Genomic DNA, 16495 nt, shown 5'->3' with positions numbered 1-16495 from the left:
GCCCGGGCGCCTCTGTAGCGGGCGCCTGACCTTGTGTGATCCTGGTGACGTAACGGGGTTCTGCCGCGGCTTACCGCCTGCTGCGGCTTGGGCCGTGACATAAAAGTTCTAGATTCTCGGAGTGTTCGGAGAATGCGCCGCAGATTGTGCCGCATCAATAACAGACTTGATCTTAAATAGAAGAAATACCTTTGAAGCTATATCGAACGAGCCATGAGCGTCGTGCCTAAGAAAACTAACAATACATTACGAAAGCCTTTTTTAAGCCAAAGATCTACTAACTATTGACTTTCCTCACGCCTTAGATGCAGACTTCAGGTTATGTAAGTTCAGTTCCTCGCCGTGATTCGCGTAGGCTAAGTCTTTTCATTTATAGGCATCAAAGAATGAGGCCAGTGATCGTGGTCTATACGCCACTTTGGGAGGTGGCTCAAACAATCCCACGGGGATCCCCCCTAAAGTCCGTAGTCAAGCTCAAGAATTGCTCATTCACCGCCGAGTCTGCCCTAAATGGCCGGTGCGTGTTGCATTCGGATGAGCGCAGACTGAGTTTTCACGGCCCAACATTTCAGGCACCCCTTTCCCTATCCTGTGCAGACGTATCCTCGGAGAAGACGAGAAACATGTCAACACGGCGGACCGCAGACACAGAAACCTATTCTAGGGATGATCTCGACTTCTCCTCTACCAAGTGGACCGAGTCTGAACACTACGAGTCTTGCTCCACGTCTAGTCACGGTGATTTGAGAAGCTCTCCGCTGGAGGTCTTGGACGTCCTTGGAATAACGGATCGTGAAAGGGAAGCCCTATTCAGCTATTGTCGCAGCGACGGCCTCCGTGAAGCCGGGAATAGGGTCCACCGCGATGAACGGCATCTCCGACCCCCCAAACGAGTTCGAATGGTTTCTCCTTCACCAGAACCTCCGGAGGGCGAGCACGAACAATTTGAGGAATGGGTCTGCAGGTCATTCGATGAGCTTTTCAGCGGAGCTCGAAGAGATTGGACTTTAGCGTGAGATGGAACCCAAAAGATATTTAGGAAAACCACGGTCAAGATGCGTCTGCTGACCGGAGTGCAAGACGAGATGACTTGGTGGGCGGGAAGCGAACCGAGGCATAAATTCAGCACAAATATCAGTGCTTGAGGGTCAAATCGGATGACTGGATCTCTTAGAATTGTTCTACTTATTTCTAACTTTATCAGTATTTTCTCAAGCAGACTTGTGATGACTGTATCGCATCCTTTCTAGAAAAATGAAAGGAAATATCTGTCTAAATATCCGTGAGCAGACCATTGGGACGAGTATTACAAAGCATCACCCTCCCGGTCGAAGTATCAAGCCCGCATCAGCCGAATAGCGGATAATCATGCGCCTTTATATTCTTTGCTTCAAGCATCGTAAGCTTCAAACCCTTCAAAGGCCTCATGCCGCGCTGTCGGTTCGGCGGCGATTTATCAGGATGGACTGTTAGGTTGAGAAAACGGCAAAAAAGCAAGCTGACAGTGCTTACAATAGAGAGACCAATTAAAGCGGACAGATTACAATTGAGCGCCAGACCTCCCAAAAGCTTTGGGATTCTCTATTGTCCTATAATTGGTGCAGAATGCCGTGTTTGTTGCTGTGGCCGGCCCTTCAGGGACCACCATGACCAAATAGGAGTTGGTTGTCTCGCCGTCCGTCTCTCCGGTCGCTGCTCTTGGTCGCGACTCTTGGTCGCTGACTCTCCGGGTATTGGACCCCTGTTACGGCAGGCTATAGGGGTCACTGTTGCAAAACCCCAAAACCACCGGAAGAGAGACAAAACGGGTTAGCGAGATGGGCAACCCGACCCGCAGTACATTGCTACGTGTACCTCGGCATAGATTCTTAGATTTTTTTCGCGTTACAGAGGATGTAATCAAAGCTGCGGGGTCGCTGCGGACCAGCAAAGCAGATTTCTATCTAGTCCTACAGACATCGGCCGCCACCATGACGGTCGAACTGGACAGCACCAACACTCAATTGTCCTCTTCCATCTCTTCCTCGTCCGATTTATTGAGCTGCTGCGCATCGAGTTAGTAGTGGAAATGTATCTGACGACTTGATCACGCTCACAATCCAGAGCCGAGCAGCCTCAGCGATGGACAATATGCCCCCTTTGTCACAGCGGATGAAGTCGCTAGACCCATTTAAGCACGAGGTTGCTACGCTAGTCCGCTGCTGACCAGACGCGGGATTACTGCGGTAGTCCTCTGCTACCTCACTGTCCCGCTCCTCATTCCAAGTTTGGGGGGACGTTAAGATGAAGACCGTACACAATGGTCATGGCCAGGACGTAGAGTCGAGACTTTGAACCCCAAATTTCAACCAGATACCATCATATAGCGAAAAACATCAGGCCCTCAAAGTCGTTGCCATATATGTATGTTTTTTTTTCTTTATGGGCGTCGACATTTACACATTTCCAGCCCCATCAGGGTAGGGACTGGGTGACGGCTTTCCTTGTTTCTGGAACAGGCGCGCTTTCGATCAGGACAATGGCAAAACTAAAGTTGTTTGGTGAACTGGTTTTGGAAGAATCAATTCAGCTTGTCGGGACCAAGTTCTAGATATCGCGTTTTGCGCATCAATATGGTGGCAAATGGTTTGCAAACCGACTACCATTATGGACCTGATGCTGCGAACTGTCAATTGGACTGGCAGAAGGCCACCGCGCGGGCCCGCTGCTAGTCCGCGGTACATATCTCATGCTCACACGAAGTACTCGGATGACTAAGGACCAGAGCGCCTAAGCCCAAAAGGAAGTGACAGGGAGTTTTGCAACAGTGACCCCTATCGCCCACCGTACCCTGTCACTCCGACTCCGTCTCCCAATTTCCCCGCCCGTCTACTCCGTAGTCTCCAAACCCTGGTCTGATCGGCGTGTTTGCAATAACCGCTTGTATCGTTTGATTTCCGGGGTTGCACACACAATTTCAGTAGCTTAGTGTCCAAACGTATACTTTATAATATGCCAAACATGGAGGTGGAAGATCTCAAGTTAGTCTCTTTCAAACCCCTAGATTTCCCATCCTATCTTGTTTTGTTTCAGAGGCCCCGTCATGCCTTCAGCACAACCCCACATTGACCTGGCCGAGTACCTGTTCAGGCGCCTCGCGGAGCTCGGCCTTGGCTCTATTCACGGAGTTCCTGGTGATTATAACCTCACCGCCCTGGACTACATCGAGCCAGCGGGCCTCAAATGGGTTGGTAACGCCAATGAACTCAACGCAGGCTACGCTGCCGACGGCTATGGTAGGATCAAGGGCATCGCTGCCATGGTCACCTCGTTTGGCCCTGGAGAGCTCTCCGCGGTGAACGCGATTGGCGGGGCCTACGCTGAGAAGTCACCCATCGTCCATATCGTGGGAACGCCTGCGTTGAAGAGTCAAAGGGCCCGTCAGTGCATTCACCACTCGCTTGGCGACGGCAATTTCAAGGCCTTTTCCAACATTTACAAGCACATCACGGTCGCTCAAGCGGACCTTGAGGACGTCCACAAAGCCCCGAAACAGATTGATGACGTCCTCAAGCAATGCATCTTGCAAAGCCGGCCAGTATATGTCATGTTCCCTGCGTGCCTAGTCACTGGAAAGGTGCCCCCGCCAACCGACAAACTGGATCTCTCAATCCCTGGATACGATTCATTATTGGAGGATCAAGTGGTAGACAAGGTTGTTTCCCGAATCGAGAACGCAAAAAAGCCACTCATCATCGTGGACGGCTTTACCTACCGCTTCGGTGTCAAGAAGCAGGTCAATGATCTAGTCAGATCGACAAACTTCCCTACCTTCACGACTCCATTTGGCAAGGGCCTTGTTGATGAAGACATGCATAACTTCCAAGGCGTTGCTTTCGGTGCTGCCGGGAAAAAAGCTCATGCAGACCGGCTTCAAGCATCTGACCTCGTCCTTCACTTTGGACCTCTTGGTTCGGAGATCAACACATTTGGCTACACCGCACTGCCAAATCCCGTGAATACTGTGACCTTCGAGAAGGAGTCGGTGCGGTTCGGAAATGCCGAAAAATCACTTCAGCCAGCAACTTCCCTCACGTCAGTTCTGAACAAGCTTCTTAAGCGCATCTTAGCGGTGAAGCTCCCGGTTACCGAACCATTCCCGGAACCCAGAGCGTCCCCCAGTCTGCAGCTCCAAAGACTGCCGGAAGTCAAGGATGATACCATGATCGACCAGTTCTCCCTATGGCTTCGCATGTCCGAATTTCTCAAAGAGGGCGACGTTGTGCTGACCGAGACTGGTACGTCTTCATCCGGTGGCCTTGATTTTCTTCTGCCGAAGAACACTACCATTATCAACTCGTCAATCTGGCTCTCGATTGGCTATACTCTGGCCGCCTCCCAAGGAGCCGCCCTTGCCCAACGAGAGCAGGTCAAGGAGGGCACCCGCTCTCATAACAGAACCGTCGTATTTGAGGGAGACGGAAGCCTTCAGATGACAGCCCAGTCCATTAGCGATATGATCAGGAATAAGCTAAATATTACCATCTTCGTCCTAAACAACTCTGGGTATACGGTAGAAAGGCTGATTCACGGCTTCGATGAAATCTATAACGATATTCAGCCGTGGCGGAACCTCGAGGCTTTCAACTACTTTGGAGCGCCAACCGACGATATTTCATACCCTGTGCGAACCCTGTCTGCTAGGACTTGGGGAGAGCTCTGGGCTATTATTCGGGACCCAGATATTCAGAGCGGAAAAGGCCTCACCATGGTTGAGATTTTTGTGGCAATGGATGACGCTCCTGAAGCGCTGAAGCGGGTCATTGATTTATTGCCAGCTAAAAAGCAGCAGAAAAAGGAGTAGAACCCTGGCAAAGCAATCATTTCAGCGATGGTAGACGAGGTTTAGTGTAGAGAATTACAATGGAAATTTATTATCTGCTCAGTACTATATCGCTTGCGAAACGGAGTCCTTGAATAATGCGCTGTTTGTGTTTCTGGATTTGCTGCCTCGAGGTCTCGGCAACTCTCTCATCCACCCCAAGTACTATCATGGCTACGAGCTGGCGATCTAATGCACCGGCCTTCTCGGCGTCTAAACGCTTCTTCCATGTGTGATGTCAGCGTAGCACTCCGCAGCGACATCGGGGGTTGATGGAACATGGTCATTGGGTGGCGTAAATCTTGTCATGGTCTTGATCTCTTTACAAGCTACAAGCGGTCCATGCCAAGTCCTCCCGACCTGATCCAAGTCATACTTACCAACAAGTGGAGAATGGAGGTGGGGGTTTTAGTTCACCAGTGAAGAGGGGGTGAGGATTCGGAGTATCCGGCGAGTCGTGAGACGCCTGCAAAAACTGTCCGGTCAAAAATGCCGCGACATCGGCAAGACGGAGAGGGCCCAAAAGACAAGAGACGGCCTTAGCCGTGTCCTCTGTGCCGTAGAAATCTGCGAAACGTGATATTTATTGGCATTGATCAGCGTGTTCAAGCTCGAATATTCAGCGCAAGAACCAGCCAAGGCTCCATGATCCATCATCAGGATCATTCTTCTACCCTCTCGTGCAACAATTCCTGAAATAGTGCCAAGGAGGTTTATTTGCCTTCTTGCTTTTCCAGTTGGCCTCCTCTCCGTTGGCTACGCTCATCTACGTTACGAACAACAACCATGTCCGAGCCCAGGACTTTCAAAATTGCCTTGCTCCCTGGGGACGGCAACGGACCAGACCTGGTGCCGAGGGCACAAGAAGTCCTCAAGGCAATAGAAGCTGCTCATGGATTTATCTCCTTCTCGGTGTCCGTGCTGCCCTTTGGAAGCTCAGCAATAGACATGGGATTGGAAGCGCTCCCGGACGACACCCTGCAAACCTGTCACGAGTCCGACGCCATCATAGTCTTCTGCCTCGGAGGTGGACCGAAGGCATCGGAACAGGGGTTCTTGAGATTGCGCAAGGAACTAGCCGTGGACGCCAACATCCGCTCAGTTCGATTCCCCAGCTCTCATCTCCTCTCCTTGAGTTCGTTCAGGCCCGAGTGCGTTGAGGGCCTAGACCTCACATTCGTCAGAGATCTTACAGGGGGCGTTTACTTTGGAGCCAGGCAAGAGGCCGACGAAGAACATCCGCTGGCGTTTGACACGACCGAGTACACAGCTGATCGCATCAGAAAGCTCGCTTTCTGGACTGGCTACTACGCCATGCGGTCATTTCCTCCAAAGCCAGTCGTCTCCATCGACAAGTTCAATGTCATGGCAACCTCTCGTTTGTGGAGACGCACAGTGACGGATGTGTTTCAGGAGCATTTCCCAGAGGTCCCATTGAGGCACATCCTCGTGGACCACGTTGCCGAGATCCTCTCACGCGATCCGACATCGCTGAATGGCCTGCTGCTCACAGAGAACCTATTTGGTGATATCCTGTCTGATCAAGCTGGCGCCATCATCGGCAACTGCAACGTCCTAGCCTCAAGCGCCCTCGCAATTGGACGAGAGAGATCCGGGGGGGTCGTCCAAGGCATGTATGAGCCTCTCAATTTGAAAGTTGGAGGAAATCCTTCTGGGAATCCAATTCCCATCATCGAAATTATCAAACAGATGCTGGAACTAGGATTTGGTCTCAAGAAGGAGGCAAAGTGTGTTGAGGAGGCGCTACGCCAGACTCTTGACCCTTCTGACTTGGGGGGAGCCAATGTGCAAATGAAGGATCTTGGGGGGTCTGCGAGCGAAGATGGGTTCATGAACGAGTTTTTAAAGAACCTCGGTGGTCGTTTGAAGTCGATAGTATAATATATCCATAAGACAACTGAGCGAGCAACATGCGCTCAAGCAGTCCAATGATTCGTGTCTTGTTCATGTGATTGCTATCTTGCCATTGCCCACGGGTGTGGGTGGGTGTGGCAACGCTTATTTCAAACTCAGGATCGATTCAATGGGGCAAATTTCGTGCAAGGAATGACTGATTGTTGACTGTACTCAACACTGGTTTTTGTACTCTGAGGGAATCGAGAGCGACTAGCGTCTTTACGTAGAGCGTGGGCGAAATTCTATCTTCAATCGTACGATGATTTCAGAAACAAGAGACCTGAAAAAGCCATGCAACCAGGAGTTTGGTTTGTATTTATGATAATGATATGAAGCAGCTTGAAGAAACCGGCCGCACTGAGTCACGCGCGCCAACCTCCGTCGTGATGATGCCACGCTGCTTATTGCACATTCCTTACAACATCATCAATTGCTCCGACAACATATTTCACATTTGAGGGATTTACTAGTCGACAGTTAGTCCGATTCCTTCCGACTGCTGAATAAGGCTTCAACTTACACCCGGCAATACAAGCCCGGCCCGTACTCATAGCGTAAATGTGGTATTTGTCGACCAGAACAGCGACTTGTCCAGGCGTCAACCCGAGATACGAGAACATGCCAATCTGGTTCAAGATATGCTCCCAGGTGCCGGGGGTCCTCAGGGCAACAAGACCGTTATATAGTTCCTGTCGCATCTGCTTTATCCTGTCGCTCATGACGCCCAGGTTGTCCAGCCACTCCTGGTACATGTCATCATTGCCCAAGACTTCCTTGATGATTGCGGCCCCATGTCTCGGCGGGGTTGAGTATTCGCCCCTAACCTGAAAGCAGAGGTTCTTGAACGCGGATTCCCTGTACGCGGCTGCCTCCTGCGCCAGGACGAGATGAAAGGCTCCGGTTCTTTGTCCGTATATGGAAAAGTTCTTACTGAAGGACTGGGCTACACCCATCTCAATTCCGAGCTCGAGGAAGCGGTGCAGCGCCCAGGCGTCTCGCTCGGGACTCCCTGTTGCGAAGCCCTGGTACGCGCAGTCAAAGAAGGGGAAGAGACGGCGGTTCCGGCAGACATCGGCGATCTTGTTCCATTGGTCTTTTGTTGGATCTAGACCTGTTGGATTGTGTGCGCATGCTTGAAATAGGACGACATCCCCTGGCTGGGCTTTGTTCTCAAGAGCGTCGATAGTCCCTTCAAAGTTGAAAGAGCGAGACGAGGCATCATAGTAAGGGTACTCCTGGATCTCAACGCCTGCCATTCTCCAAATCGCATGATGATTGATCCAAGTTGGGTTAGAGATCCAGACACGCCGGGGTTTGAGATGATTGGCGATGAACATGGCGCCGATGTGATTGGCGCCAGTGCCTGATATCGTCTGAACAGAAGCGATTCTCTCCTTCTCTTTGGTGTTGTGTTTTGAAAGACCAAAGACAAGGTCCTGGGCTAGGCTGACAAAATCAAGATCACCAGCTATGCCCAGATAGTCGTGTCTGTGAAGATCCGCACGCTCAAAGAGCTTCGCCTCGGCCTTGGCGACAACCGGTAGCGGCCATGGACGGCCGGATTCCGTCTGGTAGACACCACCTCCCAGGGCGACTTTGTTCGGATGTTTGTCTTGCGTGTAGAGCCGCATAATGTTGAAGGCTTCGTCTGTTGGCCTTTGGGGAAGATGAGCGAAGTGAGAGACTTGGCTGGCATCTGCCTGCGCATCTCCTTCGGGGTCGTCAACGGTGACCTGAGTCTGCACGTGAGACATGGTGACCGACATGGCGGAAGCAGGGAAGACGTGGCTGAGGGGTTTGGGCGGTTGGGGCGATTGGTTCGGAAATGCTTGGACGATGCGGGCGGCGTAGAGGCAAATCCTTGTCACATAGATACCGGGGCAGACTCCTATCCGTCAATGTCTACCAACCGGGACAGATCAATAAATAAATAATAAAAAAACGCCTACCATCGGAAAGGTAAGCACAATACAGATGCTACTCTTTGTTTTCTCGCATTGGATGAAGAGCAACCGCCGCGCTTCGATGAAGGTCGATCACGGCAAGGGGAAGTGGGGGAGGCGGCGTGTTCGGAGAAGCATCCTACGAACTCTGCCGGATTACTCCGCCTCCATTTCTAGCACTCCGCTCAAGCTACCCTTCGGGATTCGGGTAGGTGGTCAGCGGCTTGTGGTGGGAATCTAATGCAACGTAAATGATGAACGATTACCTTTGAGGTGGAGAATCTCTAGGGCCGGCCTGACTTGCTTCTGTCGTGAGGACGGCGGATCAGACCGGGATTTTCCACGCAGGGAGAAGAAACACCGAGGTCTCCCAAGCGCGCAGAGAAACCGAGTCAGCGTTGTCGTTTCTTCCCACCAAAAAGTGCTCAACTCAGCCGACGCAAGGTTCGGCTACAGAGGGGGGACGCGCCGACGTCTGGAGAGGCGCAAAGCTGGGAGCCTCTCTGATGGTGAGAGGCCGTGCATACAACACCAAAGGGTCACATCTCGCACTCGGCAATGCATTGAACTGTCAATGCACCGACAACTTGGAAGTGGTGGTCTGTGGCTTACGATTCCAGGCCACGCAACATTAAACAAGTTGGCAGGGCAATAGAGAGGATTAAATGATGTGATCAGCAAACTTGTTTTGGCAACAAACTGTCATTCATCCATTCCTTCCAACTCCCGAGACAGGATCTTATTCATAACTCAACCAAACGGAGAGTCGATTTCAATACACCATAGTCCTCAGAACAGCCAGGAAATGTACTTGTAGACACCCCCCATCGGCTTCGCTCTCTCCCTCTCAGCAGCCTGAATAGCTAGAAACTCCTCTTCCTCGCGATCAATCTCAGCCTTGCCACTGTAAAAGTCGGCCTCCGTAGGTCGCACACCCTTAGTCTTCTTGATATACTTAAAGCCAAAGATCAAGACCAGATAAACCGGAATCCCAAGGTACGACGTAATGAATGTTTTATAGTCGAAGCCAGTCCAGCTATCCGTGCGCACGAAGATCTGGAAGCTCTTGGTAAGCGAGATAATAATGCACCAGAAGAGCGCAAAGTAGCTTCCAGCAGCTCCAAACGGCGCCGTGTAGGGCATTTGCTCGTTGGTCAAGCCCTGCGCCTTGCGAGCGCGGCACCAGTAGATGTGCGTTGTGAGGATAGACACCCAGCTGAGGAGTCCGAAGATGGTGACGAGGTTCAAAAAGTAGGTGAAGACGATCCGGGAGTTGCTCGAGACGTTCAGGAATGCGAGGAGCGCAAAGGCAGTACATAATGCGAGCGACGCAACCGGGATGCCATTGTTGTTGGTCCGAGTAAAGACTGCTGGGGCCTGGCCCTGGTTGGCAAGACTGTAAAGAGTCCTGCTGGCAATATACAGATCCGAATTGGCAGCACTAAAGACAAATACTAAGATGCAGCCATTGACGATACCGGGGAGGGTCCTGATCTTGGCTTCATTGATAGCGACGACGAAAGGAGACGCAGTCGCTGTTGTACCCGCTGTAAGGGCCTTGGTGAGCTCAGGGCTGTCGTATGGAACGATAAGGCCGAGGAAAAAAACAGACAGGCAATAAAAGAACAGGATGCGGTAGAAGGTGAGCTTAATAGCGCGGGGAATAGTCTTCCTGGGGTTTTGGGCCTCGCCCACGGTAACACCGACGAGTTCAGTGCCCAGGTAGGCGAACACTCCAGCAACTAGAGAAGAAACAAAGCCCAGGAACTTGCCCTCGGGGCCGTCAACCAGATAAGACCTGAAGGCACCAGGGTTTTTGTAGTAGCGAAAGCCGCGACGATCGCCGTCCGGGCCCCCTCCGAGGGCAATGACCATGGAGAGGATGATCAAGCCAACTATAACCACAACCTTAAGACTCGACAGGAAGAATTCAATCTCTCCAAAGTACTTGACTCCAAAGTAGTTGATGGTGACAATTACCACGAGGAAAATGGCAATGAAGACACCAGGGTTGACTTGGGTTGCTGGAAGCCAATACTGCAACACCAGAGCGGCTGCAGTGAGTTGGTTTGGCGTTACAATGAGATACTTGAACAGATAGGTGTATCCAAGGGCAAACCCGAGAGCCGGGTCGCAAAATCGACTGGCATAACCAGCAAAGCCAGTGCCCTGAGGCAGCCAAGCAGCCATTTCACCAAGGGCACACATGACCAGGTATACGACGAAGCCGACAAAAACGTACGCAATGAGAAGGGAGCCGGGGCTTGAGCAGACCAGTTAGTTTCAATGCATACAGAATGAAGTGTAGCAAGCACGTACCCAGCTTTCCCCAGTGCCCCTCCAGTTCCGATGATGAGACCAACTCCAACAGCACCGCCAATGGCAATCATGGTGATGTGTCTGGCTTTCAGGCCACGGTGGAGTGAGGTTTCCGGAGTTTGGATGGTTTGTCCTTTGGCAAAGTCCACATCGGCGGTCACAACGGGAGTATCGGGATCCCCCGAGATGGAGTCTTTGCCTGGGTTGGCCATGGTGTTGGTGAAGGTCTTTTCGTCTTCAATTCTCATGGTGCCGGCAGCCTTGGGTTTTGTGCAAGGTGGTAGAAGGCAGAAAAGATCCAGTCCAGGAGTAGGTGTCACTCCAAGAGTTGAGACAACAGGAGAGACGATGGCTGTTTATAGAGGAGTGCCACGCAGCCCCTTGATTTCCCCGGACTGTCTCTCCGGTCATGATTCGGGCGTTATCATTCTCCAGTTGAATCAGGTTAGAGCCAAGATTTCCCCGCAGATACTGGTGGAGACCGTCAGAACAAACTCTGGCCTAAAGGCGGGGTCGTGGATATCAGGTTCCACCTCGCCAACTGATGTTAAAAGCATTGATCCATCTCACTTCCGGAGTAGACGCTCAAACAGCAGAACCACTACTCCGCTGCCCCACCAAATCCTTCTCAATACCGCTCCCTATCCTGCGCCATAACGAGCGACAGAACGCGCTCCGCCTCGTCCAGAGCCATGCCGGAGAGACCGTCCGGCCCAAAGGCCAGACCCAGACTCGCTGCCTGCGATCCTTGTCGGTCAACCAAGAACGCCTGCGATCACACGCGGCCGGTATGCATGCGATGCTTAGACCGAGGCCAGGGCGATAGCTGTGTCTATCGGGCGGATCCCTTCAAGAAGAACAAAAAGCACAGGAAAGAGGCACGCAATTCTGCGCCCGTTGAGGAAGAACCGCGCCCGCAGTCCCAATCTGTCGAGTAAGTTCAACGAATCCCCCTGCAGCAAGTTGTTCAGGGACCTTGGCAGACAAGAAACTTCAGCCTGATTCTTTGCTCGGTCCGAGTCCGTCCGCAAATCGACGCTAGCAGTGAGCTCACATTGCCAGCCTTGAGTTGATTTGCTATCAGCCCTCAAAGCCGAGACGGTTCGTTTCGGCGTGCTGATCGTCTTAGCCCTACCCCATAGCCATCATCCCATCAAAGAGTCAAGGTCCTCATCGTGGCTGTCAAACATCATGTCATAACACGAGCCCTGTGTTCAAGAACTTCATGCTAGTCATTTCTCGGCAATGGGCTATCCACTGGATATGCGTCTTGTACCTAATTACCGATATACTAATGACATTTGGGGCAGGACTTCGACCCAAGGCGAAGGCCCGGGTGCTCCGACAACACACCACCAATACCCAAATCCTGGGTTCCTGGGATCATCCAGCCACTCTGCGATATACAGCCAAATGTCAATGTACATTCCGGGAGGCTCCATTCGGCCAGATGATACCCCTGCTACCCAGGCAGATACTAACCCAAGCCCATTCTCCATTGCTTGCTCAGCCCAATCTGCAGAGAGTTCCGAGGACCCTCATCTTATCGGTCGAGCCGCTTATGCCCTGGAACGTCTCGAAACTGCCAATATCCGACTACTAGAGGCCCTAGTACGAACGTGGCTCAATACAGGGGCCAATCTTCCTCTAGCCACGCCTTTCGTTGCCCCAGCCGCTGCTACAATTCTCGAGTGGACGAACAGGCCCTTGACTTCCCCGTCTACCAACGACGACAATCTGGCCCAGCGCTCAGCATTTCTCATCGAGAACACGAGCAAGCCAATCATTATAACCAGTGACCTGACATTTGACGGCTTTGCCTCCCAGATGCTTGGAACGAACCTGCGCTGGGAAACAATAGGGATATTTGTATGTGCCGCGGGTCGGGCAGCGCTTGATGTCATGGTATTCCCCTCGCTATTTTCCAACGAGGCGGGACGCAAGGCGTTTGTAAAGACCTTAACATATATCGGAGATTGCTGTCTTGAAATTTGTCTGGCGTTCGATTCCCTTAACGACCTGCAACTCATCTTACAGTATGAGAACCTCATTTTGAACTCGCGCGTCCGCGGAGATCAGAGTAAGTACTGGCCGCAGCATTGATGTAGCATCTTTTGCCTCTTGATGAAGCTACACACACTGACTGAAGTTAGGCTTCCACACTTGGCGCAAAATGGGAGACCTTACAAGCTCCCTTTTTCTTTGGGTTATCACGAAAAGATCAACAACAGCACCTTTACCATCCCTGCGTTCATCATAGAGTTGAGGAGAGCCAGTTTTGCACGCATTTATTCTGGCGACAAAAATTTGGCAGTCTTTCTAGGCCGCCCACCGAGAATATGCAAAAGATACTGTGACTTCAACCTCCCTGCCTGCGTCATGAGTTCTGGCAGCGAGCCACAGGGTACGCCAGATCAAAATACCGTTCAACGCAATGCGCTGACTCAAGCATAAACCGGAACAGAGATTATCAATTACATTGCAGACACACACTGTTCTGCTATGTTTGCGACGTTCAAGGAAGACCTCTTGGAGTTGTTCCGAAATCGACATGGCGAGGGTCAAGAAGAACGGGTCAGGTGAGCTAGTTGTCTCGCTCAACAATGAAAACTCCCCCACTCACGCATTGGCCGCAGCGCTCTTCGCTCGGACCTTGAAAGGAAATGGCAGGAATTACCAGCGCACTTCCGGTTGAAAGCCACTCTAAAAGACTGTCATGGAAACCCATTTCAACTGGATTTCCTGGCCAGCACGCGACTGGATTACCTGCATACGTGTTTTCTTCTTGACCTAGTATCACTGCAGCAGACTTCTGAACCCAATCAGTCAATTCTTACTGTGGCTACACAGATGCTGGCTCTTGTTGTGGAGACGATTGTTCTACGGAATGGGTTGATCAACTCCGGAACATCTCTGAATTGGAAGGTGAGTTGTCTCGTCCACATCACACAGGATGATGGCGATTGAACTGGGATGCTAATCGTCTTGTGGGTTGCACATTATGGTCTTCCTGCAGCCGGGGTCATTTCTCTGGCGCTCTTGACGAGGCCGGATGGTGGAAACAAGTACGACATGGCTGTTCCGCGGTCAAGAATGCTTCAGTATCTGTGCGTATTTGTTGCTGAAATTCGGATGGGTGCGATCATTCAGTCAGAAGACCCCAACTTTGCTCTCTTCATGCAAGCCACCGAGACAATTCAGTGTCTGCTGGATTCTGCCATCGTGTGGAATCCTCCGACTGATATATCTTCTATTAACCTCCAACGGAACCCAGCCTTTTCGGAGAATTGGGATCCGTACTTCCATTTAGATCCTTGGGATTTTGAGCAGGACTTTTGGGCAAATCTAGCAGAGCATCCTAATATAGCTAACCAGGGAGTTAGCAATACCTTTAGCTGCCTTTAATATATTATAAATAAGAGGGTAGATAATATATATTATATAGTTAACGTACTTAATAAGCGAGTGAACAATATAAGCGAGTGTGCAATTTTCCTCCTAACTACTACTTTCCCTACTATACTAATTACTACTAGTAATAGCACCTAATACTATTTTTTACGGCCTATATACCTCCCTCTTTTAGATTTTTTAGGTTTAGGTCAGAATAAAATACTTCGAACACCCGTTAAGTTGCCAACCATCGATGAATGTCTCGGTGCATAGCGTGAGACATAGGTGGAACAGAAGCTCAAGGAACTCGTCGAATGCTGGCTTGGCAGACTTGCCCTCCACTCTGATAAGCGGTTCTGAATGGGGCTCTTTGTTGGTTCCGATAAGGTCGCTGTCATTTCCAGGATCATCATTGTAGTCATCCTCGTCGTCTTCGAGCTCCCAGTCCTCCACGTCGTCATCATCATCATCCCCGCTATCCCCCTCTTCATCTTGTCTATCACCGTGCATCCCTTCTCCATCCTGCAACACATCGCATGCGTCCCTGTTGGATCGATCATCGCTGATAGGAGCATCATCAAGTGTTTCTCCAATGCCACCATAACAACTCTGACTTTCCATCCTAGGCCAGAGCCCCTTCGACGTGTCAAATAGGTCCCAGACTCTATGGTTCCAAATCTGCTCTAGTCGAGCGGAGAGTGTCGAGTTCAGCCTGATGTCTGCAATTTCTTGTCGAGCATAGCTTGGCATTCGGTACGTCCGAAAAGTGAAGGCCAAGAATTTTTTCTCAATCTGCCTATATCTGAGCTCGCTATTCCTCTCTGCCACGAGACCGAAGGGAATTTCCCGGGGGCTTTGAAGTCGTGAGCTGAGCAGCCAGCAGAGAAGGGTACGGCTGGTGTAGCGAACCGTATCTTCGCAACGATCTATGACCGAGTCCAATGCTCCCATAATACACGATATCTTCTGTTCGTCCTCGTGTGGGCTTGTAAAGTCTGCGTCGCCCTGAAGGGTTCCCTGACCCAAAGTGTAGTCTATCGTCAGGGATTGCCGGTTTGGTAGTCTGGTCAACGCCCGTAATATGTCTCGCCGAGCGTTTTGGTACATAGAGGGCCATTGAGTTCTCTCCAACCAGAGACTTGTAGCCTCGAAAGTTTCACTGCCTGAATCCTTGCTGGTTATACGTGGCTGATTCATGGCGTCCTGGTATCCCTCTTCTCGTTCCAATATCTGCCTCAGATGGACGGACGCTTCTGGGGAAGACTTTGAATCGTCGCCTGCGGCTTTGAGGAAGCTGGCTTCGCTTGCGACTTCTTCTTCTTCTTCTTTCTCTGCCGACTAGTATTTTGACTGACTTCAAACCATCTGCTGCCCACCCTGGAGGGGAAAAAGCGTTGGCATGTGATGTTTTCGATCCACGGCAGTTCAGTGGGAGGTATTGGGCATTCCTTTGGTGGTCGTCCTCTGCACCTTGGATTGACCCATTGATGGGTTTTGGCACAATGAGCTTGAATTTTCTGAACCTGACGTACGATGTGGCCGCATGCTCGACACTTCAGTCCATCCGGCTCTGGCGCGCCAAGACAAGCAATGGGCTCGATTGTCGGTGGTGGATACTGCAGCTGATCTAGCTGAGACTGATTTCGTAATACATGGGGCAATTTTTGTATGGTTTCCACTAGCTTGCGCCGACTTTCCGGGTCTATGTCGTGATGTCGTGTTCGCAAGTGCGTGGCAACTTCATCTGCAACACACCCAAACTGGCACAACTGGCACACAAGGAGCTTGTATTCAAGAAGTAGAACGAACGGGTAGATGGCACCGGACGAGCCACGTTCTATGATAGAGCTCATCGTCGTGGCGCAGTGTGGTGATCGAAAAGTTGAAGTGCCACAGTTAAAAATTCCAACTTCTTTCCGATTGCAGTTGCCCCCCTAATGGCTAATTACAACGAGTCTTACGCGACGCGTACCAGCGTTCCTCGCGTATGACGTGCCTCAATTGGATGGCAAGGTTTATGGCCAATCATAAATTCAACTCTACCCCCTTGCTAAAATGAACT

General features: G+C 51.1%; 7 protein-coding genes across 7 annotated transcripts; 4 read left to right on the top strand and 3 right to left on the bottom strand.

The window, feature by feature from the left end:
• Positions 1–305: 305 nt before the first annotated feature.
• MRS44_016002 (uncharacterized protein) lies at positions 306–1016 on the top strand (the record flags this gene model as incomplete). Its single annotated transcript, XM_065619443.1, has 3 exons — positions 306–323; positions 377–517; positions 573–1016. 3 exons carry the CDS (start codon positions 306–308, stop codon positions 1014–1016), a joined length of 603 nt encoding a protein of 200 aa, XP_065475515.1.
• Positions 1017–3082: 2066 nt separating this feature from the next.
• On the top strand, positions 3083–4843 carry MRS44_016001 (uncharacterized protein; the record flags this gene model as incomplete). The annotated part of the gene is made up of 1 exon (XM_046280428.2): positions 3083–4843. The coding sequence occupies one exon, from the start codon at positions 3083–3085 to the stop codon at positions 4841–4843; it is 1761 nt and encodes a 586-aa protein (XP_046123968.1).
• An 804-nt stretch (positions 4844–5647) lies between these two features.
• On the top strand, positions 5648–6763 carry MRS44_016000 (uncharacterized protein; the record flags this gene model as incomplete). The annotated part of the gene is made up of 1 exon (XM_065619442.1): positions 5648–6763. One exon carries the CDS (start codon positions 5648–5650, stop codon positions 6761–6763), a length of 1116 nt encoding a protein of 371 aa, XP_065475514.1.
• A 416-nt stretch (positions 6764–7179) lies between these two features.
• On the bottom strand, positions 7180–8544 carry MRS44_015999 (uncharacterized protein; the record flags this gene model as incomplete). The annotated part of the gene is made up of 2 exons (XM_046272441.2): positions 7180–7244; positions 7299–8544. The coding sequence occupies 2 exons, from the start codon at positions 8542–8544 to the stop codon at positions 7180–7182; spliced, it is 1311 nt and encodes a 436-aa protein (XP_046123966.2).
• Positions 8545–9510: 966 nt separating this feature from the next.
• MRS44_015998 (uncharacterized protein) lies at positions 9511–11288 on the bottom strand (the record flags this gene model as incomplete). Its single annotated transcript, XM_046271862.2, has 2 exons — positions 9511–10984; positions 11041–11288. 2 exons carry the CDS (start codon positions 11286–11288, stop codon positions 9511–9513), a joined length of 1722 nt encoding a protein of 573 aa, XP_046123965.2.
• Positions 11289–11732: 444 nt separating this feature from the next.
• MRS44_015997 (uncharacterized protein) lies at positions 11733–14007 on the top strand (the record flags this gene model as incomplete). Its single annotated transcript, XM_065619441.1, has 5 exons — positions 11733–11974; positions 12351–12909; positions 13078–13120; positions 13505–13619; positions 13677–14007. 5 exons carry the CDS (start codon positions 11733–11735, stop codon positions 14005–14007), a joined length of 1290 nt encoding a protein of 429 aa, XP_065475513.1.
• A 630-nt stretch (positions 14008–14637) lies between these two features.
• Positions 14638–16286, bottom strand: MRS44_015996 (uncharacterized protein; the record flags this gene model as incomplete). Its single annotated transcript, XM_065619440.1, has 2 exons — positions 14638–15771; positions 15966–16286. 2 exons carry the CDS (start codon positions 16284–16286, stop codon positions 14638–14640), a joined length of 1455 nt encoding a protein of 484 aa, XP_065475512.1.
• Between the last annotated feature and the right edge of the window lie 209 nt (positions 16287–16495).

Source organism: Fusarium solani (assembly GCF_023522795.1).
Source record: "Fusarium solani strain SB1 chromosome Unknown bctg00000011, whole genome shotgun sequence".
In the NCBI taxonomy this organism is placed as follows: domain Eukaryota; kingdom Fungi; phylum Ascomycota; class Sordariomycetes; order Hypocreales; family Nectriaceae; genus Fusarium; species Fusarium solani.
The sequence above is the reverse complement of the archived record's forward strand: the minus strand, read 5'-3'. Positions and strand labels throughout refer to the sequence as shown.